At 42.0% G+C, this 22203-nt stretch overlaps 1 protein-coding gene across 5 annotated transcripts in view; it reads left to right on the top strand.

The window, feature by feature from the left end:
* KCNQ5 (potassium voltage-gated channel subfamily Q member 5) overlaps positions 1-22203 on the top strand; it is a gene marked incomplete at its 5' end in the record, with an annotated part of 306450 nt that overhangs the window by 244443 nt on the left and 39804 nt on the right. For all 5 annotated transcript variants that reach the window (XM_082480502.1, XM_082480500.1, XM_082480503.1 and 2 more), the window contains 3 exons: positions 13098-13273; positions 13712-13837; positions 21654-21764. In XM_082480502.1, coding sequence (XP_082336628.1) covers positions 13098-13273; positions 13712-13837; positions 21654-21764 — 413 coding nt within the window. The remainder of the gene's footprint in view (positions 1-13097; positions 13274-13711; positions 13838-21653; positions 21765-22203) is intronic.

The raw sequence follows: 22203 nt of genomic DNA, 5'->3' as shown, positions 1-22203 counted from the left end.
ACTGTGAAAAGGGTCAGTAGGTGCAGTCAGTTAAAAACAGGGGTTTCATTTTGCTTGGCTGTATTGTCATGTAGAAAAATAGGCATTTTCGGTTGCTTTAGAGATAGCGTTTTTTTCCTCAAACGCAGTTTTCTGGTATCTGCTCAGCTTTAATTTGTTAACCGGCAATGCTGACGGTTTAAAACACAAGCTTTGCCCACCGTTCTGTTCGCTACAGTCAAATTGATTGCCAGGTGTCTTCATCCGGCCTCGCAACTAGCTTGTTAGTGATCGCAAAGCTTGAAGAAATTGTTTCCACAGATGTTTCCACTCTCTTACATCCCTTCCGAGAACTGTGTGTTGCCACCAGCACTGCTAAAGTGACTGATGGGCAGAGCGATCCGGTGGGAACTGCAGAAAATCTCTATTTTTATGATCATGCCTCGAATGGTTACACTCCAACTGCTACTTTAGGAAAGGATTTGTGTACAAGAAGAGAAAGTACAGTTTTTTAATTCCTCCTTTTTACAGCTGCGGTGCTAAGCGCAGCAATTTGAAAGGCTTTGACAATGTAACAACATTGTTACATTGTGTAACAGAGTTATAGTATTTATATCTCAAGTTTAATATGGCCAAGTAGAAATATTTGCATATTTCTAGAAGGCAAATTGGGCATGTTCTGCACATTTTAATTGCCTCCCTTCCCACCCTTAGCACTTAAGCACCGGGCTCCCATAACCTGTAGTCTCCTCTTAAAGAAAAATTACATTTTTTTACCTTGAAGCTTGGGCTGGTAACTCTCAAAAGTGAGCTTTTGACCTTTTCATGGATAGATGATGTTGCTGTCAATAACAGATCTCAGGAAGGTGCTCACCAGATGTATTTTACATCAACCTTTGTAAGCTCCGAAGTGGTGTAAATGCTTATTTGAGTCTGGCCTAAGCCGTCCCTGCGGCAGAAAGACGCAGCTCCAGCCGCTTGCTTCCACCCTTGTGCCGCCCGGTCCTGATGCCCCAACGAGTGGATGTGACCGTTTTGGGAACAGCCAAGACGAAGGCAGGGCCCCTTCAGCCCCGGGGCTCCCCTTCGCCAGCCCAGCCTGCTTTTGAGACCCCCATGCTGGGGACTGCCTTGTTTCAGATGAAAATGTCATAAGGAAGAGTGGAGAGGTTGTCACACAGAGCGGTATGGTCTACTGTATTTAAGATCTCGTTTTGGGATTGCCTTCTCTTGGGTTTGTGAGAGGGATAAGAGATTATGGGTTTTTTTCCCTCTCGGACAAGCGCTGAACAGAGCTTCTCTTTCTTTCTTCACGTCTCCCATGCCAGGAAGTCTCAAGGGTGGCTGCAAAGTGCCCCACACCAGTGTTCTCCAAAACACATAAAGCTTCTTGTTGGCACAGTGGTGCCTCTTAGGCCACCCACCTGCAAATCGCAGGTGGGATAGCAGCTGAGGGTAAAAAGTGGCTGGAAATCTCTGCTTCCATATCATCTGAGTACACTCTGTATTTACAGAAACAGCGGAGTCCCAGGAGGCACTCACACCGACCGCGCAGGCATCCAAAATAGTTGTGTAGGTTAGGAATGCAAGTCCTGGTTTCAGGCAGCAGGGAGAGGTATATGCCTCTAGAGGACGGCTCAGAAAACTTAAGGTAGGCATTAATCTCTTTCAGTCAACACTGAGGGACCCCCGTTCCTGTCTTCAAAATGTGCATTACTCAGCTGGATACCGGATACCTCCTGTTCCCCCCACCCCGTGAATTTGAGAGCAGATTATTAATACTGTCTCTTCCCTCTCCACCTATAAAACAGGCTTTTTCTCTCCCTCAGAGACACGGTCTTCTCTCCCCTCCTCTTTTCAGCATCTTTACTTCTCAGTTTTTTCCTGTCCGCTTTCACCCTCACACCCAGGATTCTTCTGTTCCCACAGGTTTTTTTGGCCTTTCCACTCCCGTACCACTGCAGCACCTTCACTTCACAACCTGGGAATGTGTTAGACGGACACTTCCAGACACCCTGCCTGCCTGGCCCTCCCTGGGATTTTAGAGTATGATTGAAAAGGCGGTGAAAGGGCAGGCTCCTGCCTATAGATTCCAACCTGTGTGGTTGGACCCAGCACAGAGATGGCGCTGCTTCTCCTGCTGGGCTGGATCACGTAGGAGCCCCGTTTGGTGTCTTTCTACACATGGACTGGTGCCAGATACCTCTAAATAAGGTGTTAATACCTGTAGCCCAAATAGCCAATCACACAATATTATTGTTTGGACATCGGGTAATCAGTGACTGACTCATATAGGAATTTGGATCCCCTGAAAAATCTAATTCCAGCAATTCAGGGAGAAACATCCAATCTTGTCTTTAATTTTCCCTGGTTATTCCTTTATATCCTGCGGCGATGAATTTTACAAGTTAATTGCACGTTGTATTTCTTTTTATCAGATTTAAATTGTCTTTTGATCTCACTTTTATAAGGAAGGGTAAATAGGAGGCATCCAACAGACCTTCTTGTCTTCCACTAGTTTGCATACCTCTATCTGCCATCTCATATTTGTCTTCTGACTAACCACTCCTAAATTATTCAGCCCTTTCTCCATACACAAGTCTTGCCATGCCTGTAGTTATTTTGGTTTTTTCTCGCTGATGACTTTGTGGTTTTCTTACAGTCTGACCTAATGAGCCTTTTTATTCATCAGACGTGTGTTTGTGTCTGGCTGTCCATCCTGCTGCCTTTCCCTCCAGAAATCTTCAGGGTTTTTTTTCTCTCCACAGCAATAGCCTTTTTCACTAAGGTCTACTATCATCCAGGAAAAAGCTTCGGACATAGTAAAGCGACTAGCAAACCTTATTTTCCCAGGGCTTGTAAGTTACTGGGCAGAATAAATTAAGATTTATGGGAAGGATCTGCATGCGTTACTGATGGTTTGTTTCTCTGGTTGGACGCAAATTGGGTTGGTGAACACTGGGTCAAAGACACGGTTTTAAATGTGTTTCTGTCAGCCTGTCTTAAAGCCAAATAAAACTCCTACTGAATAAATAGTGCTTTATTCCTTCTGGCAGGTACATATTAATAATGTTAAAGATCAATTATTGGAAAAGGCTAATAAAGTATAAATCCATGAAAGGCTTGCAATTGAACTTAATCTTAGCTTGCAGGAGGCCCTTAGATTTTTAAGATTTATTGAGCCTGCTGTTAATAATATAAAGATGTTTGCTAAGGACTTATTCAGTCCATAGAAAGAGTGTGTACTCAGCAGGGCCATGAACTTTAATTGCTAACAGTACAAAGACAGGTGAAACGTTCCCATTAATCTTGTTGTTCTTATCGGGACTGAATCAAAAATGGTAACCATAACTACAATTTAAAATTTAGTATTTGTTGAGCTATTGTGATTCTCAGCCCACAGAGAAATATTTTGGCTATCTACAACAAAAGTTAAAATGTCATTATTTTGATATATTTGTCATCATGGCCTGAAAGCGTGCTACGCAGGAACAGTGGACTTTTAGTACATTGGCATAGTAATAACGTCCGTTGATCCCTTCTTGGGGATGAAATTAGGATCTCATTATAAACCTTGATTTAAAAACGACACAACAAAAGTCTGACCCCTCTTCCTCATTCTGGAATTTCATAAGGGAATAGTTAGTTTTCACATCTAAAAAATGTCCGATTTTGACTTTTTGAAAATATTCCTCGGTTTTCTGTTTCAAAAATGGTTTGACCTACCGAGTCCAAATTTGTTGCATTTGATTTGCTTTACTAACAAGTGTCTTTGACTTGTTTCAAGTTTTGTTTCATTTTGTCTGGGGGCAACATACGATCGCATTGTATGGTAAAGAGCTTTACTCAAGGTGTAGCGAAGGCATACTGAGGTGCCTGTGAAGAAGGGGATTTACTGGTGCTGCGTGAAATATTCATTGGTAGAGGAAACATGGGATAGTTCTTCTCCTCAATGCATAAAGACTATACAGCTCCTTTCTGTGGTTGAGGCAGGAAATCTTAAGCTAATTGGTTTTCATTAGGGTAGGCTGAAGAAATAGGCTAAGCATGGGACCTGCTTAAAAACAAATGTTTAGCAGAAGGGTGCGTGAATTCAGTTTTAGGTGAGAGGTTGGGTTTATGTTCCCCTGGACCGCTTTGCTTTGCAGTGCCTGTGTGTGTGTGCGTGTGCTGGGGGTCGGTGGCAGGGATTTACACGCTTACTCATCCTGTTTGATGCGCCGCGGAGGAGTCAGCTGAGCTGCCACCGTATCGCGTTTCATCAGTTACTGCCAACCTCAGCCAAGCGGACGCTCTCGCCCCGCTTCAGGTAGACGCCGGGCTGAGACCCACTCTGGGGTGCGGTGACACCTCCAGGTGCCAGGGTGAGGTCCCATATGTCTTGTACCTGCGGGTGGGCTCGCCAGTGACGTGCCGTGGGGTACGGCCCCATTTCCACACAGCTGCTTTGCAGAACTGACCTCGTCCCCAGCACCGGGCTCTGGGGGGTCCCATCAAATCTGGAGTTTCAGCATTAGGACATAGCTAATAGGACTGACAGCTAGGACATAGCATAGGACTGTAGCTAATCCTCGCAGTGTTTGCAGCTATAAAACCCTTGAATCGATCCCCTAAAGCATACTCGAAGTTTAATGCAGAGTTTATTTTCCATGGCATTGAAAATAGATGAAACATAACTTATTATATATTGTGGTTTAATGCCAACTGGCAACTGAGCACAACAGTGTGGTGCTTTTATAATATAAATACACGTCTTTTATCTTATATATATCATTTCATTATTACATATTATATCGGGTTTATATATCATGTAAAAATACTATGTATTATTTTTTATATATGTTTAAAATTTTTATTTATTTTATCTTAAATAATTTTAATTCCTACCATTTTCTCTTTGCCAGAAAAGATATCTTAACATGTTGGTGAGCTGCTTTACTAAATAGACCCACTTTGGCTATGTAAAATTAACATGTATCCTAGAAAGAAGATGTCTGTATTTCCAAGAGGTCACTTTCATTTCACACTAAAATATTTTGCTGACTCAGATGATTCCCATACATTGCAAATGAAAACTATAGATGGAGAGAAGGATTCAAGATGGTTCATCTCTTTGGATCTGTTCGCTGAAGTATTGCTTAGCTGATGAGTAAGAAAAATTCAAGTTTCTATGCACAGATCAGTTTTAGTGGACTCCTTAGAATTTAAGTCAGTGACTAATGTAGCCATTTTCCATTGTTAGAAGAAAAAAACTCAATAGAGTAGAAGTAGTAACCTCTGGATTTTTTTTTTAATTCTACTTCAGTGCCTAGAGAGTATTGCATATTTTTATAACTTTCTCTTCTATGTGCCACTGCCATACATCCCTATCTTCCTGTTTTTCAACAGCAATAAAAGTCAATTTTCACACTCATCTGTGTTTATCACAGCAAATTATCTTGATACGCAAAACTATTTCATTTCCCTGCTTCTAAAAATACCAAGTTGTTTTGCATCTTGAAAAAAGATTACAAAAGGAAGCGAAATCGCCAACTTGTTTTGCCTGTAATGATAATTAAGATGGTTTCCATCCAGAGAGTGTTATATATTTGAAAACGCAAAGACCTTTTGGCTGGAGTGACAACAACATCTGCAAAAATCAAACAGCGTCATCCATCCCAAGAATTTCCTGAAGATATCCTGCCAATTACTTTTACTAGTAGGTGACGATTAATCATAACCTGTCTGGCATCTGAGCAGAGAGATCCGATCCCTGACCAGAAAGAAAAGCTATACGCGGGCATAGCTGAAAGCAAATTTTGCCAGGACTCGAGATCCTGAGCACCATTATTTTTAGTATATGCAAAACTCAGATTATCTCGTATTGCTTGGGGTTTTTTGTTGTTGATGTTGTTGTTTAGGCTTACTGTTATTGTCAAGGCCTTATCACTCTAAATCTACTCAGGTTTTGGCGGGAGGTGCAGAACTCAGCTTCCTGCCTCTCCCAAATTACGCTAGAGATGTTCAGGTGATATAATTCAATGGATGACATTAAACTGCTTTTTTTATAGGCAGAGAATAATGCTGGAGTGTATCGTATTTCAGAGGGTGAATTCAGGTAGCCTCAAAAGACCATATGTCTCTAGCGTAGTCTCTAAAAAGCCAGTTTGTAGATTTTGACGATCTTGCACATACTGAATTTAACTGTATTTTATCAATAAATAATTCTGTTTCTTCCAATGGGACAATTTACAAAATATGATAACATCCATCTTTCTAAATACGGTAATATTGATCATCTCTCTATTCAGAGATTTAATTACAAGTTTAATCACTTTTTTAAAAAAAAAGTTAACATTCTGGACATTTTAAAGATAAAAATATTTAAAATTTTTGGTTTCTGGGCTAAATACTTATGCAAGGTCACTGGAAGTTCAGCCCATATTAGACCAAATTTTGCTGCCATAACTATGTAAAATATCTCTCTGATTTCATAGCAAGGGGACTGTTCGCAGAGCAAAGGAACTGCCACCTGGTAAAAACATTACAATTTGCCTCTTTTCAAATTAACTGTTGCAGCATGCTCTAATCATGATTTTTATTATTTGCCCTCTTGAACTGGTAGAGGGAAGTGGTTAATCCCTTGTTTGAAGCTAAAAGCATTTTTGCAGCCAGTTAGGATGAAACAACCTTTTCCATTCTATGACCTTTCTCAACAAGTGCTCAAGGAATAATGATGCAATTATTTCCCTCTCTGAATACCCCTCTATTAGGGTATTCAGAAGCCTTAAACTCTATGAATGTCTTTTTCTTTTCTTTTTTTTTTTTTTTTTTTTTTTTTAGCTAACCCACAGGAGCATGAAACACACCAATGCCAGATATGTTACTAGGCTGTGCAAAAAGGCTGCTGTTCCTATAGACGAGTTTGTATAAACAAAACTTTTCTTTTAGGAATCTGAAAAAGAGCAACCTTATTTTCACATACAGATGTATGGCTTAAGTCAGGGGTTGGTCATCAGGCTATGCCTTAAACTGCTTTAAACTGCCAAATTATATCAGTTTAGGATAAAGACCATTGAATATATTTTTGTTATCATGTTTCTATAGTGTGACGTGCTCAAATACGGTGCTCCAGAATGTGTGTTGCGTTAACTTTGTGCTGTAGTGTCTGATTAAAATGCAAAGTACATTTCTACATTGATGATACCCTCCGGCCCCGGCCACCTAACTGTGGAGATTATTGTAGGCAAATTGAAGGGAGTTCTGAGAATAGCAATAAACACGATGAAGCTACTGGAAGGACTGATACACGAAGAGATATTAGAAAAACTAAAATGCTGGTCATTCCCTCCCTTCCACCACTCGAACCTCCTCGTGACTCAGAATAGAAAGCTGTTAATTATTTCTACGTAGTTGTTGGATCTGGATTAAAACTTATTTGAACTCCTTAGCGAGTGAGAATAATCGCTCATTGTGCGGCAGTGCACATGCAGAACCTGTGCCGTGGTAAGCAAACGGAGCCGATGGCAAAGCACCCGCGGTGCTCTTAGTCACTTACGGAGCCCAGTGGCTCTATAACATGGCAGAACTGGAGTGCTGGTTTTTTTTTTCAGGAGCAGCTCTGAAATTTAGGATAATGAACTGTCCTGAGAACTATTCATAAGAAATGACCACTACCAAGCCATGTCTTTTCTCTGGGTCATAGATAATTACTCTAGCCCAAAATTAGACCTTAGAAGGACAGCCTAAGGGTAGCCTAAAATGGGTCATACTGTTGCCAGTTAATTTCTTTTGTGAGTTAATACAGCTGCAGGCTGGATAAACCACATTCTTGAGATTTTCTGCTTATTCCTGCAGTTTTGGGGGCAGATGTGTCCTGCTCTCCTCCTAGCTCGTTGCCTCTCTGTACTCTTCTGTAGCCAGAGCAGACACAGCAATTCACGGCCGTTGTGGTTTCCTGCGTATTCTTAACAAGGATGTGTAAACTGGGACCATTTTCTGTGAATTCATAGCAAACACTGTTTTGATGATATAGTGATGATCCTAAAATGATTAAATATTGTTCATTTCCTATTCAGATATAGTCAGATTAAAAATATCACAAGATTCATTTAACCTGTATTGGCTCAAAGCGTCGTTTTTATTTAGAAGGAAAGGACATTCCAACACATCAGCATTAAATGCAGGCAACAGGAAAATCCTTCACTGATATCTTCTTATACACTAAGACTTTGAAGAATATGAAAGAGAGAAAGATAATGCGGGTTTGTGTATTAGTTTAAGCATGTACATGAGTTTTGAGCAGGTGACAAATTGTCATTAATTACATTTCCTAACATCATCCTGACATTCTTTCTGTAATTTTAGAGATTGTTCTGATGGCACATCAAGGCTTTGGGACATTTTGCAATATCTTCTGTGTTCATCCTTTTACCTATATAACTGGGCCCCATTAGCATGATGCCTTTGAGTGCTGTAAAATCTTACAGCACGCAAAAAGTTCATAGTAGGAAATCTACGTTGAAAAAGTCATCAGAAGTAAAATAATTCATTATGATGATTTGTGATGCCTCCTTTTTTATCATTATGAGTCCCTCAGTCACAGAGTTGCCTTTAGAAGTGCTTGTAGCTTAGAAATGCTAACCACACCTCCATCTCTAACCCAAGCGACCAGAGTTTCTGATGGAGCTTCGGCAGGGTGAGGCAGCCCAACATCAGCCTTCCTCTGTGAAGTGGGGAACTCAGGCTGGCACATCTCTCACGAGCTATTCGAGTTTCAGGTTGTTGCATTACTGAGCTTCAGTTACTTGTCTTTACCTATACGTCATTGTTTTAGTAAGACAGGACAATATACAAGTGTAACCTATAACACACATGAGTTCTGGGTTGATCTTGTTTTATTTTTCAGAGGGACCTCCAGTTGTTAACAGGGTGTCTATCAACTAAAAAAGCCTTTTCTAAGTTACTATTAACAAAACTTCATGTAATCTCAAGGGTTTCCTGAGAGGTACTAGATGAAATGTCTGAAGTGGAAGAATTCATTGTTTGAAATTTAATTTGAAATGAAGTGTTCAGAAGTGAACATTGAAAAAGCTGCTGAGAAGATCTGAAATCTCAGACTGGTGTTATCAAGGGAGGACGCTATCTGCAAGGATAAAAATATGAGAGGTATTTCTAAAGAATGGATACAATTAGCATCATAGCTACAGAGATGCTTAATGTTTTAGAAGTTCATACACAAGATATTAGCTTGGAAAAAAAATCAAAGAAGGAAATGTACATCAGAAGCTTCTGTCTTCTAATAAGTCATTACGGAGGAGTTTGGAATTATACTGCCCATTACTCACTTTCACATCCAAAACTTTCCTGGTGCTTTACAGCAAAATACGGAGTGAAACTCGAGTCCCTATTAAATTAATTGCTATTTGCTTCTTCCTGATTTCCCCGTTTTGGCACTAAAAGATAAAGAGGAAAAGGCTGTTAGAAGTTTGCTAAAGCCTTCTTAAAATACAGAAATACCATGGAGAATTTAGCTTAATTCAAGTGGACTATGAAAGGAATTTTAGAATAATATTTTTCTTTCTTACTTAAAACAAGACGAAAGGCACCTGAGATTTGTTGGATAAAAATGTGGCAGGGAGAGAATCATAAAGTACTTAACTTTTAATTTTTCCAGTATAGGTATGGTTAGATAAGAAAATCAAGCAAGTTCAACATAGTCAGAAGTGAATTTCAACTGTTGCAAACTTTTCTTTGGACTCTGATTTCGTTCCAAACGGGGTTTATTTTGATTTATCTTACACCTGTTCCTGGCAAGTTGAACTATGTTGAAATAATGTGCCCGCCTGCCTTCCTTGCCTCCGAGGGAAACACAGCCAGGGGGGGCTGCCCTAGGCAACGGACACACTCTTTCCTCTCCTATTCCCAGCCTCAGGAGTTGGTGGGGTCCGTTTTTCTGGGGGCTGTATTGTGAAGTGGTGAAGAAGATGAGACAACAAGGTGTGAAAAAACCACCAGCAGCCTGGGAAGGCTCTCTTCCCTTCTCCAACTGCTTTTTAAACATGTGCCAGTGAGTTTTCTGCTCACCCACTTCCTCACACTCTCTCCCCTTTGCCTCTCCCCATCCCTACCCTTCATCTAGAAGGGTATACACAAGCAGTGGACCAACACTTTAAAAAAGGGAAAAGAGAGCTATGCTGCTGTTGGCTTCTTCATCTCTCACAGTCAGAGGGGTCCAGAAGACCTCAGTGGGACAGAAGGTTCCCAGCAGCGCAGGGCAGATGCTGTGCGGCACTGGCAAAACTGAATTAATTTGAATATTTTTGCAGTGGGAGACCTCCAGTAAACCCCATGTGATAAGGGAAGCTGTCAGAGCTCCTGGAATGGGAAGGAATAAAGGCAGGGGCAAATCATCGGCTTTTGTAAAAAACTGTCCTATTGAGAGTAGTTGAGGGTAACCAAAACCCTCAGTAATCACTTTCATACTTCGGGACCAGATGCATAATTCAGAATACTTGGGCGACCTTACTCTTTTTTAAGTTCTGAGAATGATTTGCAGGAGTGCGTGCTGCTTTTCTAACGATGTCTGATTTGCTGGTAGCCAGTCACCGCTAATTAAAAATGGCTGTTGCATTGCTGCTCTGCTCAGAGCAGCCCGGAACAAGCCGAGCTAACCTTGCCGTCGCGTTAGGAACCGGGGACGCTCTTTCTTCAACACAGTCGATGTTGCTCAAGGCTTTCTGGCACACCCTGTGTGACCCTCAGACCCAGATAAACACACCTAAATATAGACATTTGCTTGTAGGTGAGTACATGTGTGCTACGTGTCTATACTTCCAGTATAGCTGGTCGAGATCTAGGGCTTAGTTCAATGGAGTACATAGACGTGTCCCCTGTTACATGATATTCCCAGCTCTCCAGTGACTTCTCCTGAAGGGCACAGCCTTCCCAGGTCTCAGAGCGTAGCTGCCGGACCTAGGGGATGTCTCAGATACCTTAAGGCATCTCAAATGGCACTGGGCAAATAAATTCGGGCAGCCGAATCAAGCCTTTTTTGTACGAAGCTCAGAGCGGGAGTCAGCTGAGCAGCCGGCAAGAGCCTTCCTGAGGATTAGCTGCACCTCTCTCAGTTGCTGTGATTTCCTTGTGCTACACGGGGAGTTTAGACACCTGCTTCACGTGAAGACACCTAAATTTAAATGTCTTCACATGGAGCTGAATCCCACCCCATCTATTTTTCCGATCTCCGCTAGAATTTGTGACTTCTTTAACCTTTCCTGGTCAGCTACTCTATTTCTGAATTCTCACCCAGACCCGCTGTGTTTGGTTGCCATGCTCTTGAGACTTGTTCTGTGCAGAGACACCCCAGGATACCTTACCCATTTCTGGCTTTTCCCGATCTCTGAACTTGCTGGATTTACATCTGGAAGCAAATCCAGCTTTTTTTTTTTTGGTACCCAGTTATATAGTAGCCACCTATGATCCACCTATGTAGTAGCCAAAGGCATTTTAAAATGTCAGAGGCAAAGAGTGGCAGAAGGTCAGCCTAACACAGCATGTCCAACAGTGACACTAGCCAACAGCTAACAGTCAGGGAAGATTACACAAGCAGGGCGAGCATACAGCCTTATTTCTCCATAAGAGGCTCTCAGCCTCCAAGGGCCTGCCACTTGGAGACGTCCTGAGCCAGAAGGTATTGGCTCGAGGTATTAATTAACCCGGGGTTAAATTTTCTCCCATAAGATCATCCTACTGGCTTAAAACCCATGTAAACTTTTAGTATCTTGTGACAAGGACTTCCACAATTTAACAGGACGCTCAAAACCACAGGTTGTATGTGGCCTTAGTATTTTAACAAAAGGTCAAAGCCACCCGTAGGTGAGTTCAGAGAAACCCAGGACGTTTGCAGGCAGGGGTATTTGGACCTCAGCTTACTATGGTGGCTGAGCAGAACGAACCAAGGCTATTTCCTACTGTACTGGAGGAGGCTGAGGAAAGAGTCTCCTGCTTGTAGGTACAGTGGGTCCCTCTCAACGCTCACCTGTGGGGAGACTTTTCACTTATTGGGTCATTCATGGCTTGTAGGAGCTACCCTTGGGGCAAGGTGAGTGTTCATACCCAACACAAAAGAAGCAAAACTCATGTCAAAAAGAACTTGTTTTCACTGGCAAACATGAGGTTAGATTATCTGTGCATAGAAACATACAAACACCACAAAATCCTAAGATTTAAACCAGGTATTTCTTACAAAGGCTCTTTAAGCTTCTAAAGAAGGTCAGGAAATTAATGAGGAGGTGATGAAGTAACACAGAGCTTGTTCTGTCCTTTTCCACCCCCTGCACACCGGTGTGTCTGTTCCAATCATCGTAAAAGAACTTTATGCCTTCTCACAGCGTCCGTGTGCCATCACTGCGCCTCTTCTCATCTGCCTTTAAACGCTGTTCTGGCTCAAAGGGCAGTTGGGTGGTTAGTTCATGCAGAACAAACTCGCTCTCACAGCTTGAATCTGTGACCTGAAGAAATAAATCCTAACACTTGCTGGGCTTCAACAAACTTTCCAGGCTGCCAGCTAAAAGAATGCTTCTGAGTACCCAGCACTGTATCTCTTCCTTTCCAGGAAATGGTACAGCAGGGAAGTTGTGTCCAGAAACTACGTGCCTCAACCACGCAGTGTTTGTACTCATAGAAAATTAATGCATGTGCTTGTAAATCCAGTTCCACTGGACTCTCACCACTGGGGCTGCTCTATTTTTTTCTTACCTTTGTTTTCTTTTTTGCCTTTTGATAGGAAATTTGCTATGGGAAAATATACAAAAGGAAAAAGTTCTAGCCCATCTACTGATTTGTACAGTTTGCTACATCAGGCTTCAAAGCTCCTACGTGAAGTCCTTTCAACACTGCTTCTCGTACCCATATGTTTTCAAAATTACTACCCTCAGTTTTCACCCTGGAGGCTCCCAAGGCAGTTTTTGACACCAGCCCTGACCTCGCAACCCTACCTCAAACAGGATTCTCAGTGCTTTGGATTCCCACCACTGCAGGAGGAGGCTCTCTTTTGTCCCCTCATCAACTCATGTACATGTATGTGTTATTTATTGGTACCCGGAACATTAATGTTTTCTGTAATATATTTCTTTCAGACATCATTGTTCTCATCGCTTCAATAGCAGTTGTTTCTGCAAAAACTCAGGGTAACATTTTTGCAACATCAGCACTGAGAAGTCTTCGTTTCCTACAGATCCTTCGTATGGTGCGCATGGACCGAAGAGGAGGCACTTGGAAATTATTAGGTTCAGTAGTTTATGCACATAGCAAGGTACGTAACCTGAGATGCTGACTTTGTCTGGTTGGTACCTACTCTTGATGTGATTCAACAAGAGGCCAAGGAAACAAGCATTTACCAGTTTTGAGCAGAATGCCTAAAATTTGCTGAAGTAACATCAGTCATAATGGGCATTAGCACAGATACATCAGGCCATGTTAAATGCTAACAGTTTTTCGAATACGTTGAAAATGTTGTACTCAATATGCTGTTGTAATTTGATATATATATATTAGTGAAGTTGCTGGAGCGTCAAACTATAGGAGTAGACTTGGTCCAGCTTGAGAGAAAATTTGCATCCGTGTGGAAGGATTTGACTTTTAAGAGCTCAAATGCCAAAAAAGTACATAGATGTTTTCATTATGTCTTCCTTGAAATGCCATTCTGTTCGATCTTTCACATGGATATTGATCTCTGATTTCTTTTATCTAGGAATTAATCACAGCCTGGTACATAGGATTTTTAGTACTCATCTTTTCATCTTTCCTGGTTTATCTGGTGGAAAAGGATGCAAATAACCAATTCTCCACATATGCAGATGCTCTCTGGTGGGGCACGGTAAGTATAGAAAAATAGCATGCACTGCTTAACCAGTACGCTAGAGTGCTTTGAATTTCACCTACTGTGGATTTTAACTTGGTGTGCTGTTCAATGAGTTGTTTTCACTGCCAGAAAACTGGTCTGAGAAGCTCCCTCCTCCAGCTAGTCATTTGCACATCCATAGCTCATTTCACCCCATCCTGCAGAACAGCTGTTTATGTGTTTCTGCTGCAAACCAGACCACTGAACCTTCAAGAGAAGAAAGTGTTTTATTTTTTAACCCAGATCCTTTCAGTAATGCAGTTCGTAATACCGTCTCACAAAGAGCTGCTTTGACCCAAATCAGAGGGCTGTAAGCTGCAGTGCAGGAAGAGGAACAAATGTCAGGAGAGAAAAAGGGAAAAAATTCTTATATCAGCTTTGAGGTGAAGGGAAAAGTATCATCAGCGCCCTTAGAATGATGTTGTTTCTGCCTCCTCTGTACCTTGAGCACAAAAGAAGAATAAATATTCCCATTCTCGTTCAGCGGTATTTTTCCAAGCATTTTTACAGGTATAAAAGCCCTGATTTAGTTGGGCTCATGCTTAACTATCAAATCAATTGTTTTTACTTTGTTGAAATCTCTGGGATCTAAGTACATGCCTGACTACATTTCCGAAAGAAGGGGGATTATAGGAATCCTTACATGTTTAAATAAATAGGCATTAAATAAGCAATGAAAAGCTAGGTCTGAAATGTTGATATTTTTTTATGGTGTAATGTGTAGGGGTATTGCTTAAAAATTTGCTGTGGTGAGCTAGACTCCCCCACTGTGTGACGGTTACTTAGGCAGCTTAGGAAATATGTCCCACCAAAGCCTACGGCAGAGCTATTGCCCAGCAGTATAAAACTGCTTTTCTTTTCCTTCTCATGCAGTAGAACAAACACCGCGAGCTCTGACAGTGCCTGGGTAGTGAAATGATGCCTGTGAGATCATTAATGCTGACATAACCTAGAGCAGTCATTAGTTTTCTCGGAATAAGTGCGAGACCTGAACCGGCCTCTGCCACCTTTCCTCATCAGAGAGATGCAGAAATGAAGCTTTCTCACCTCAGACCTTCTGCTGACAAGACTTCATCTGAACTCAGTAGTATCCGCAGAGTCGGATGTAGATGTAGATGGACTGTGTAGTGGACTGTGCAAAAAGCTTTTCCAAAATGTCTTCAATCCTTGAAAAATAATTTTAGTTAAGTTTTGTTTACATTTTGAGCAAAGGTCAAGCTCATATCCTATGAGTAGGACTCCTTTGTGTACTTGAAATTTGCACATCTAACGGTTAATAATTTGTTATACGTCTTCCCTGGAGACTATATTTCTGCATTATTAGTGCACAAAATTGGGAGCCTGGAAAAGCCAGACCCAGTAGCTCTTACTTGTGCATTTACAAATACCCAGCAATATTTTTCCTGAAACTTGTTGCTCTAGAGCATCAATGCAGATCTCTGATAAAATACACATTTTTATCCAAGTTGTAATCCAAACTCGTGTAAAATTCTTGTTGGCTAAAGCCATGAGAGAAGGTTTTGCCCTCAGTCACACAACAGTAGGTTAGGTTTTGTTTTTCATCACTTTTCTTCAAAAGCTGAGGTCTAGGTTTGGCTTAAAGCTTTCTAACCTGCCTGTATTGGCACGGTTGCGAACCATCTGTCTTGGGATGCTGGTGTCATCGCTGATGGGTACCCTGGCTCCGGCAGTCTGCAAACTCCATTACCCCTTTGGGGGTGGCAGTGGGGATGTGGTCCTGCAAGAGACCCTCCTGAGGTCACGTAGGTGGGATGTGGCAGCGCATGGGTCTGGGAATGCATGTTTTCAGACATTCGATTCTCCAGAAAACACCCTCTACCTCTCTGCAAAGCCATGTGTGACTTAGCACTGCGTAGGAGGGGAGTGCAGACTAAGCAGAGGATTGTACCCACCCGCCAGCAGGCAACAGTGAGGGGACATCTACGCATGAGGATTGGGAAGGTTCCAGCAAACTCAGACCTCGACTCTGACATCTGACTGAGGCTCGTGTCAGATCCACATCCTTCTGATCCTTCTCCCTCAGCAGCTCTAGCAGCAGGAACAAGATCTGTATTTTAGACTTTGCTTCTCCGCTACCTGCTGATTGCAATTTTTTAAGGAAAAACCCCGCTAAGAAATAATCATTGTATAAAGTGGCGCTTAAAATATTTTGTACACTATGAAGTGAAAATGTATGACTCATAGGTCAGATAAGTAGTGCAACTGAGAAAATAGGAATCTTTTCTTGACATCAGCAGGAAAAACAACAAATTATAATCAAAAACCTGAAAACAATCTATATTGTATATTTCTATATCTTTTCTTCTTTCCCTGGTGTGCAACATGAATACATTTAAATTTTTAATGTGCTTAAGTGCACAAAGTTGCTGAAAATCAGTGTTCCCCCTTACCTGTTATCTTTGCCATTTTAATAATAGTATTTTTTGTATAATATGTAAAACAGTATGTGGGAAATGCATAACGTGCTTCTTAGTCATGGTTGTTTTTACTGCCAGAGTAACCCACATGCAGATTTTGAAAAGGTCAGATTGTGTAGCATTCTAGGGGAAATCAATGCTTAATCTTATTGATTTGTTTATTTGCAAAAGTTGTTCTAACTTAAGCCACAGAGGATCTACCAAATCCCAGACTGAATTCTGCCATGGCAGAGGCACAAGAAAGAAAAGACTGCATTGAAGTCAGGCGCAAATAGTCATCTTAAATTTCAAGCTTTTAGAGGCACTTATCCCCCTCCCTTACAGGACCAGACCCAGCATGCAGCAGTTAACCCATTCATTAATTCAGATTATTTGAGGACCATACCCTGCTATGGTCATTTCACTGACTCCATTTTTGAAGCCCATAGTTTTACGAAAGCTGAAACGAAAGGCAGGTTATGGCATCCTGATTTACACGTGAATACTCCACTGTATTTGCAATTGCGCATTGTATTGCGCAACCCGCAGTTTAATCATCATGCTAATGTTACTATTGTGAATATTCTTGTGGTTGGGGCCCCACAGCGCTGCCTAACACGGCAGCACACAACAGTGTGTGTTATATGAAGAGTTCAGGTTCAGAATTTGCTTTGGTGGAGAAGGTAAATTCATTTAACAGAATAAAATAACTAAACTATACGGGAACAAAAGGCCAATTCAAAACCTCAAGTATTTCAAAATCAAATCGTGCATGGTTTTCTGAGAACTGCGAGCGCTAACTAGAACTGTGTGTGCTTATAGCGGCATTTAGTTTGTACGTTAATTAGTTTTACCTGCAAATGTAATGCAATTAAGATTCCTGTCTCTCTTACACATTTGACAGAGTTTCTCTTAATAAGTCATTATTTTCTAGTAGTATCCGGTAGTTACAGTTGGATACAGAAAGCCTCTGGCACTCCACAGTGACCTGAAGGTGAACAAAACATCTTACGATGAATAATATTGTCACAATTACTAGCTCAAATGAGTTAATATTGATGATGTTGTTCCCTTTTAATGTAACGATAGCATGAGCAAACTACATTTTTTTCAGTTAATTGATGTCAGGTAAAGATTCAAAAGGTAAGTACTGCTAGCAGAGCATAAAATGACATCAGAAAGAAATATTAGGGTAGAGGGGGGCCTCCTGGGTCCTATCTCATCTAATTGAAGGCACCTCGGTTATATAATCACATTCACTCTTATATTACCTCACTTATTAGCATATTTATTAGCTCCAGCAATGAGATATAACAGAAGTTCCATCATCGTTGTGAGTTTTGAGTCTAGCCAGGTGTCACTGCCTGCCTTGGCTGGTCTGTCCAGACAGCTCATTTAAAAAGTGACTAAAATGGAGTGGTTTGCATCTGGTACAAAAGATAGGACTCATTTAGCCACATAGGAGTGTGATTCAGTTGCTTAAACATAGGCATACAGTGCCATGGGAGATCTGTCGCAGAGTCTGCTGCCTCTCCTGCAGGTGGTCCCTGTTCAGGTGCCCTGGGGCATCTCAAGGGGCTCTAGACGTTTGTTTCCAGGCAAGCCTAAGTCAAATATTTTAGGATAGAATCAGTTACCTCCTGGAGGAATCTACTTCCATTGCGCATGTTGCGATAACCAGGTCATGCTAAACACCTAAACATTTTATTTTCCAAGTTGGGTGAAATGAATCCTATCCAAGGAAACCCTGAAAGGTTTGGTTTATTGTTCTGGGTCAGGCTGCGGTGATCAGACATGGCTGCTCAGCAAGGTATCCCCAGAAAGACATGATTTGCACACCTTGTTATTCCTTTTACTGTATCTTGATCCGCTTTCACCGCTTTGCTTCCTCTGACCAAATCTCCTCTCAAATAAACAATCTGTCCCTAATTACCTTCACCGGTTTGCCACAGATTTTGTAGTTCTGTTGCCTAGTCACTCTTGGCTTTGTATGGTACTGTTGCTGCAGTCACCTAGGTGCTGTTGTCCTTGCAAGATTGTAATCTCCGAAAGGTCCCAAATAATTTCCTCCAGTCACCTTTGAACTTTGGTCACTTCTCCCATAACCCCCCGTGGGGTCCAGCCTTCCCTCACAGTGCTAGCTGTAGCTTCTGTCTGCTTCTTACATTATTATCAGTGACGTCTGGAAAGTTCTCATGTTGTCATGGTCTCACATCCAGTAGTTTTCCACACCCTGTTCAGTTAATTTAACCTCAGGACTATGCCAGTCGGGGCCTGGCCAGTGGTTTAGTCATTTGCTTGCAGCACTAAGAAAGATGCAGAGGATTATTCCTGAACATGACCCTGAAGTTGTCTGGAAAATATTTTCTTAGTTGTGTGATGAGAGGAATATAAAACAAAGATCAAACCCATTTGTTCAGCGTTGAGTAAGATGATATGGCACGGTGCTGACACCTATACGCTCATGTAAAGACCATTCTGAGATAAAACAGCTCAAAGTGAGCAAGAAGCCACTGATGTTCTTAATCATAGACTGATACAATCAAGTCTTCAGAACCTAAAAGAATGGGGGGAAAGGCTTTAATACTGTCCTGTTATTTTCTTTGGAGAAATTCCAGAGATAGTCTGTGTGACTGCTCCTGGTTTTGGATCGCTCCCAGATGTCAGATCCTGAAGGTTCAAGTTTATCTTGGACTTCTTCAGAAGACAGTTTGGTGGCAATATCATTAATATGCAGATGACACTTAGCTCTGTTTCCTTCTTGTCAGCCCAGGCAAGCGATATCTCTGTACTTTCCAGCGTCTGGCAGAGATAGGGAGCTGGACAGAAGCCAAGAAACTGGGCTCGTTCCAGAGCTTCAAACTGCTTTACGATGACTGGCCTGGAAACGAATTTTGAGGAACTTTTATTCAGGGATTCATTTGTTCAAGTGCTTTGTTGCTCTCTGGGTCTTAATAGCCTCAAACTGTTCTGCACTTGCCCTCTGATGATAAAAGCTGGGAATATCATCTTCAGCAGACAAAGGCAAACCAAACCAAGCCCCTCTGCCAGGCCAAGAGCGTGGTTGCAACAGCTCACCTCTGCCAGAAAAAAGGGAGCTGCATTCCCGTCTCCCTTCCTCCTTCTAGCTCAGTCTCAGCCACGCGCTGAGATTTGTGCAGGCTCTGGAGCATGTTGGGGACCTCCATGAGCTAACTCAACTCACCGAAACAGCAGAAACAAACCACGCAGAAATGTGGCTAATTCTCTCCGCCCTCCTGGGTTGCACTGGCTCTCCAAAGAGTCCAGCAAAAGCCGGGAAGAGGGGATAGGGCCGGGAAGTGAAGAGGAGCAAGGAAGCAGACTGAGACCTGATAAGCACGCAAGGTGATGTGCCTGCAACCAGGCTCGCATCACAAGACTCGAGACTTGATAAGCACTTGAAATTTCAGCAGCAGCCTTAATTCAGCTCACTCGCTTTTAGTCACTATGGCTTTCTCAGGGTAAATTACACGGAATCACGGAGTTTTCAGAGTTGGAAGGGACCTCTAGAGATCATCTAGTCCAACTCCCCTGCTAAAGCAGGATTGCCTACAGCACATTACTCAGGACTGCATCCAGGCGCGTCTTGAAAATCTCCAGGGAAGGGGACTCCACAACCTCCCTGGGCAGCCTGTGCCAGTGCTCTGTCACCCTCACCGTAAAGAAGTGTTTCCGTGTATTTGAACGGAACTACAGTCCAACTACACCCGCAGTTTGTTCCCAACAATGGGAGCAATTAGAAGCACTGTTTACTATCTACAGAGCCCTAAATAGTTGAAATCTAATTACTTCCAAAAGACTTTCCTTCTTTTGTCCTGTGGTGACCCCAGCATTAAATAGAATTGCTTTGGCCGTCTTGCCTAGGAATGAACTTTGAGAAAGCTGGAAGCGAAATAATGTCTCTAGAAGGCATTTTCCTGAAGAATTCGTTCCAGCCAGAATATTTGCTAAGCCTGAACTTGCCCACATTTGGTACACGATGTAAAATAATTCTCTGTGCACATGTTCTCTGCTAATAACAGGCCCCGGAGTCCTTGGCATTCAGCCTACTGTTGTCTATCTTTGTCCTTTAACATCGTGTGCCGTTGCCTGAGCACGCGTCCCGCAGCCTCCCAGCCGGCCTTCGGAAATCCTTCATTCTGCCCACACCTCCTGCTGCCTACACCAGGCAGCTGGGTGGGTCCAAACTACCCAAGAAGGAAGGGCAGGGACCTGACTTTCTCCCAGCAGTCCAGTCCCCAAGTTTGGCACTGGCACGCCTCCCAGGCCAGGAATCGCTTGGAGAACGTTTCCCTGGGTCGGGGGAAAACCTCAACCACACACAAACACGAAGTCATAATCTTTTTGCCGTGGAGATACGGTCAGTAAACCACAACCACGCACCATTATTTGCATACGCGCTGCATTCCTGCGTGGTTTGCGGACAATGACTTGCATGTGGAGAGCCCTCCCACGTGTACCAAACTCTGCCGTCATCTGCACTGTCGCTACAGGGCCTCCACAGCACAGCTTTCGAAACATCTGTATGCTGAGCCTGGGATTACACTCACCAGATGAAGGGATTACAGATGCCCTCCTCTTTCTCTTTCACCTCTCCTCACGTAGGTCTGAGCTAACATTGTCCAACAGCCTGAGGTAGCTCTGCATCTGCTGCTGTGTAGCACTCTTTGGAACTCCCTGTCAGGAGCGATGTGGGTATATCTGAGCTTGTCATAAGGAAGGGGAAAGAACCGGGAACTGCTTAAAGTTCCTTCCAGCTTTTGATTAGGTTTTTGTGTGTTTCAGAAGATGATCCACTTCAAATTGTACTGATGGGGTTGTGGAAAATGCAGCTCCTTTTTGTTGTTCCTTTGATTTTATCTCATCTGTGAACTTCAACTTCCTTTCAGTCCTGCTGTATTTTTCCAGTATTATCTCTGAGTAATTTATATTTGTGTAGTCATGCAAATACATACAGTTATATTTCCCTGCAGAAAATCGGTGAAACACCTTTACATTAATGGAAAAGAACACTTTTTCTGCCCAGTTCCCATAATTTCCTATCATTTGCCTCAACTTGGAGATCCCATACCTTCTGTTTTCTTATTTTTAAAACCGATTTATTGCTTATTTAGGTATTTTTCCCACATTTATTATTTATCTCACTTTTATTCAGTCATAAGCAGTATTAAGTTTCCATATAAAAATGTATTATGTTAATTTATTTATGTTTGATTTTCTTTTAGAAACCACTATATGTATTTCACGTGTCTTGGATCATTTAGCGGAAATGCTGTTTCGTGCCCTGCAAATAATCTGCAACTAATCTCTCAGTGACGTCTGGTAAACCACAATATTCATTAATTTCTTTTTAGATCACATTGACAACGATTGGCTACGGAGACAAAACTCCTCTCACCTGGCTTGGAAGGTTGCTTTCTGCGGGATTTGCTCTACTTGGCATTTCTTTCTTTGCACTACCTGCTGTGAGTATGACTATGAAATTTGTTAAAAGGTAATAGAAACTTCAGTAGCTCCTACCACTGATGTGATACAAAAAGCTGAAGGAAGCTCTCCGCTTAAAGACCTGTTTAAGGCTTTTCGCTCTGCGACAACATTGGTGAACTGCTATCCAAAATCCAAACAAAAGGGTTAGTGTTGCTGACATTGCTTGAGTTTTGGGGGCTTGCTTCGGCAAGGACAAACTGGGAGATAATCCTAAATTAGGTAGCATGCTATTGTGCGAGGTTGAAATTCCTTTCTTTTGTTATGAATTGTGGCTCATATATTACTGCTTTTCTTCCAGATTTCTTTTAAAAAAACCACCTGATACATTTTTTCTGAATTAGATTATATTGGAAAAAAATGTGAGATATTTCTAATAGGTTGTTTTGTATGACCATGTTCAGGCTACCAAGAGAGAGT

Source organism: Vanellus vanellus, assembly GCF_965231255.1.
Source record: "Vanellus vanellus genome assembly, chromosome: 3".
NCBI classification, from domain to species: Eukaryota; Metazoa; Chordata; class Aves; order Charadriiformes; family Charadriidae; genus Vanellus; species Vanellus vanellus.
The sequence above is the reverse complement of the archived record's forward strand: the minus strand, read 5'-3'. Positions and strand labels throughout refer to the sequence as shown.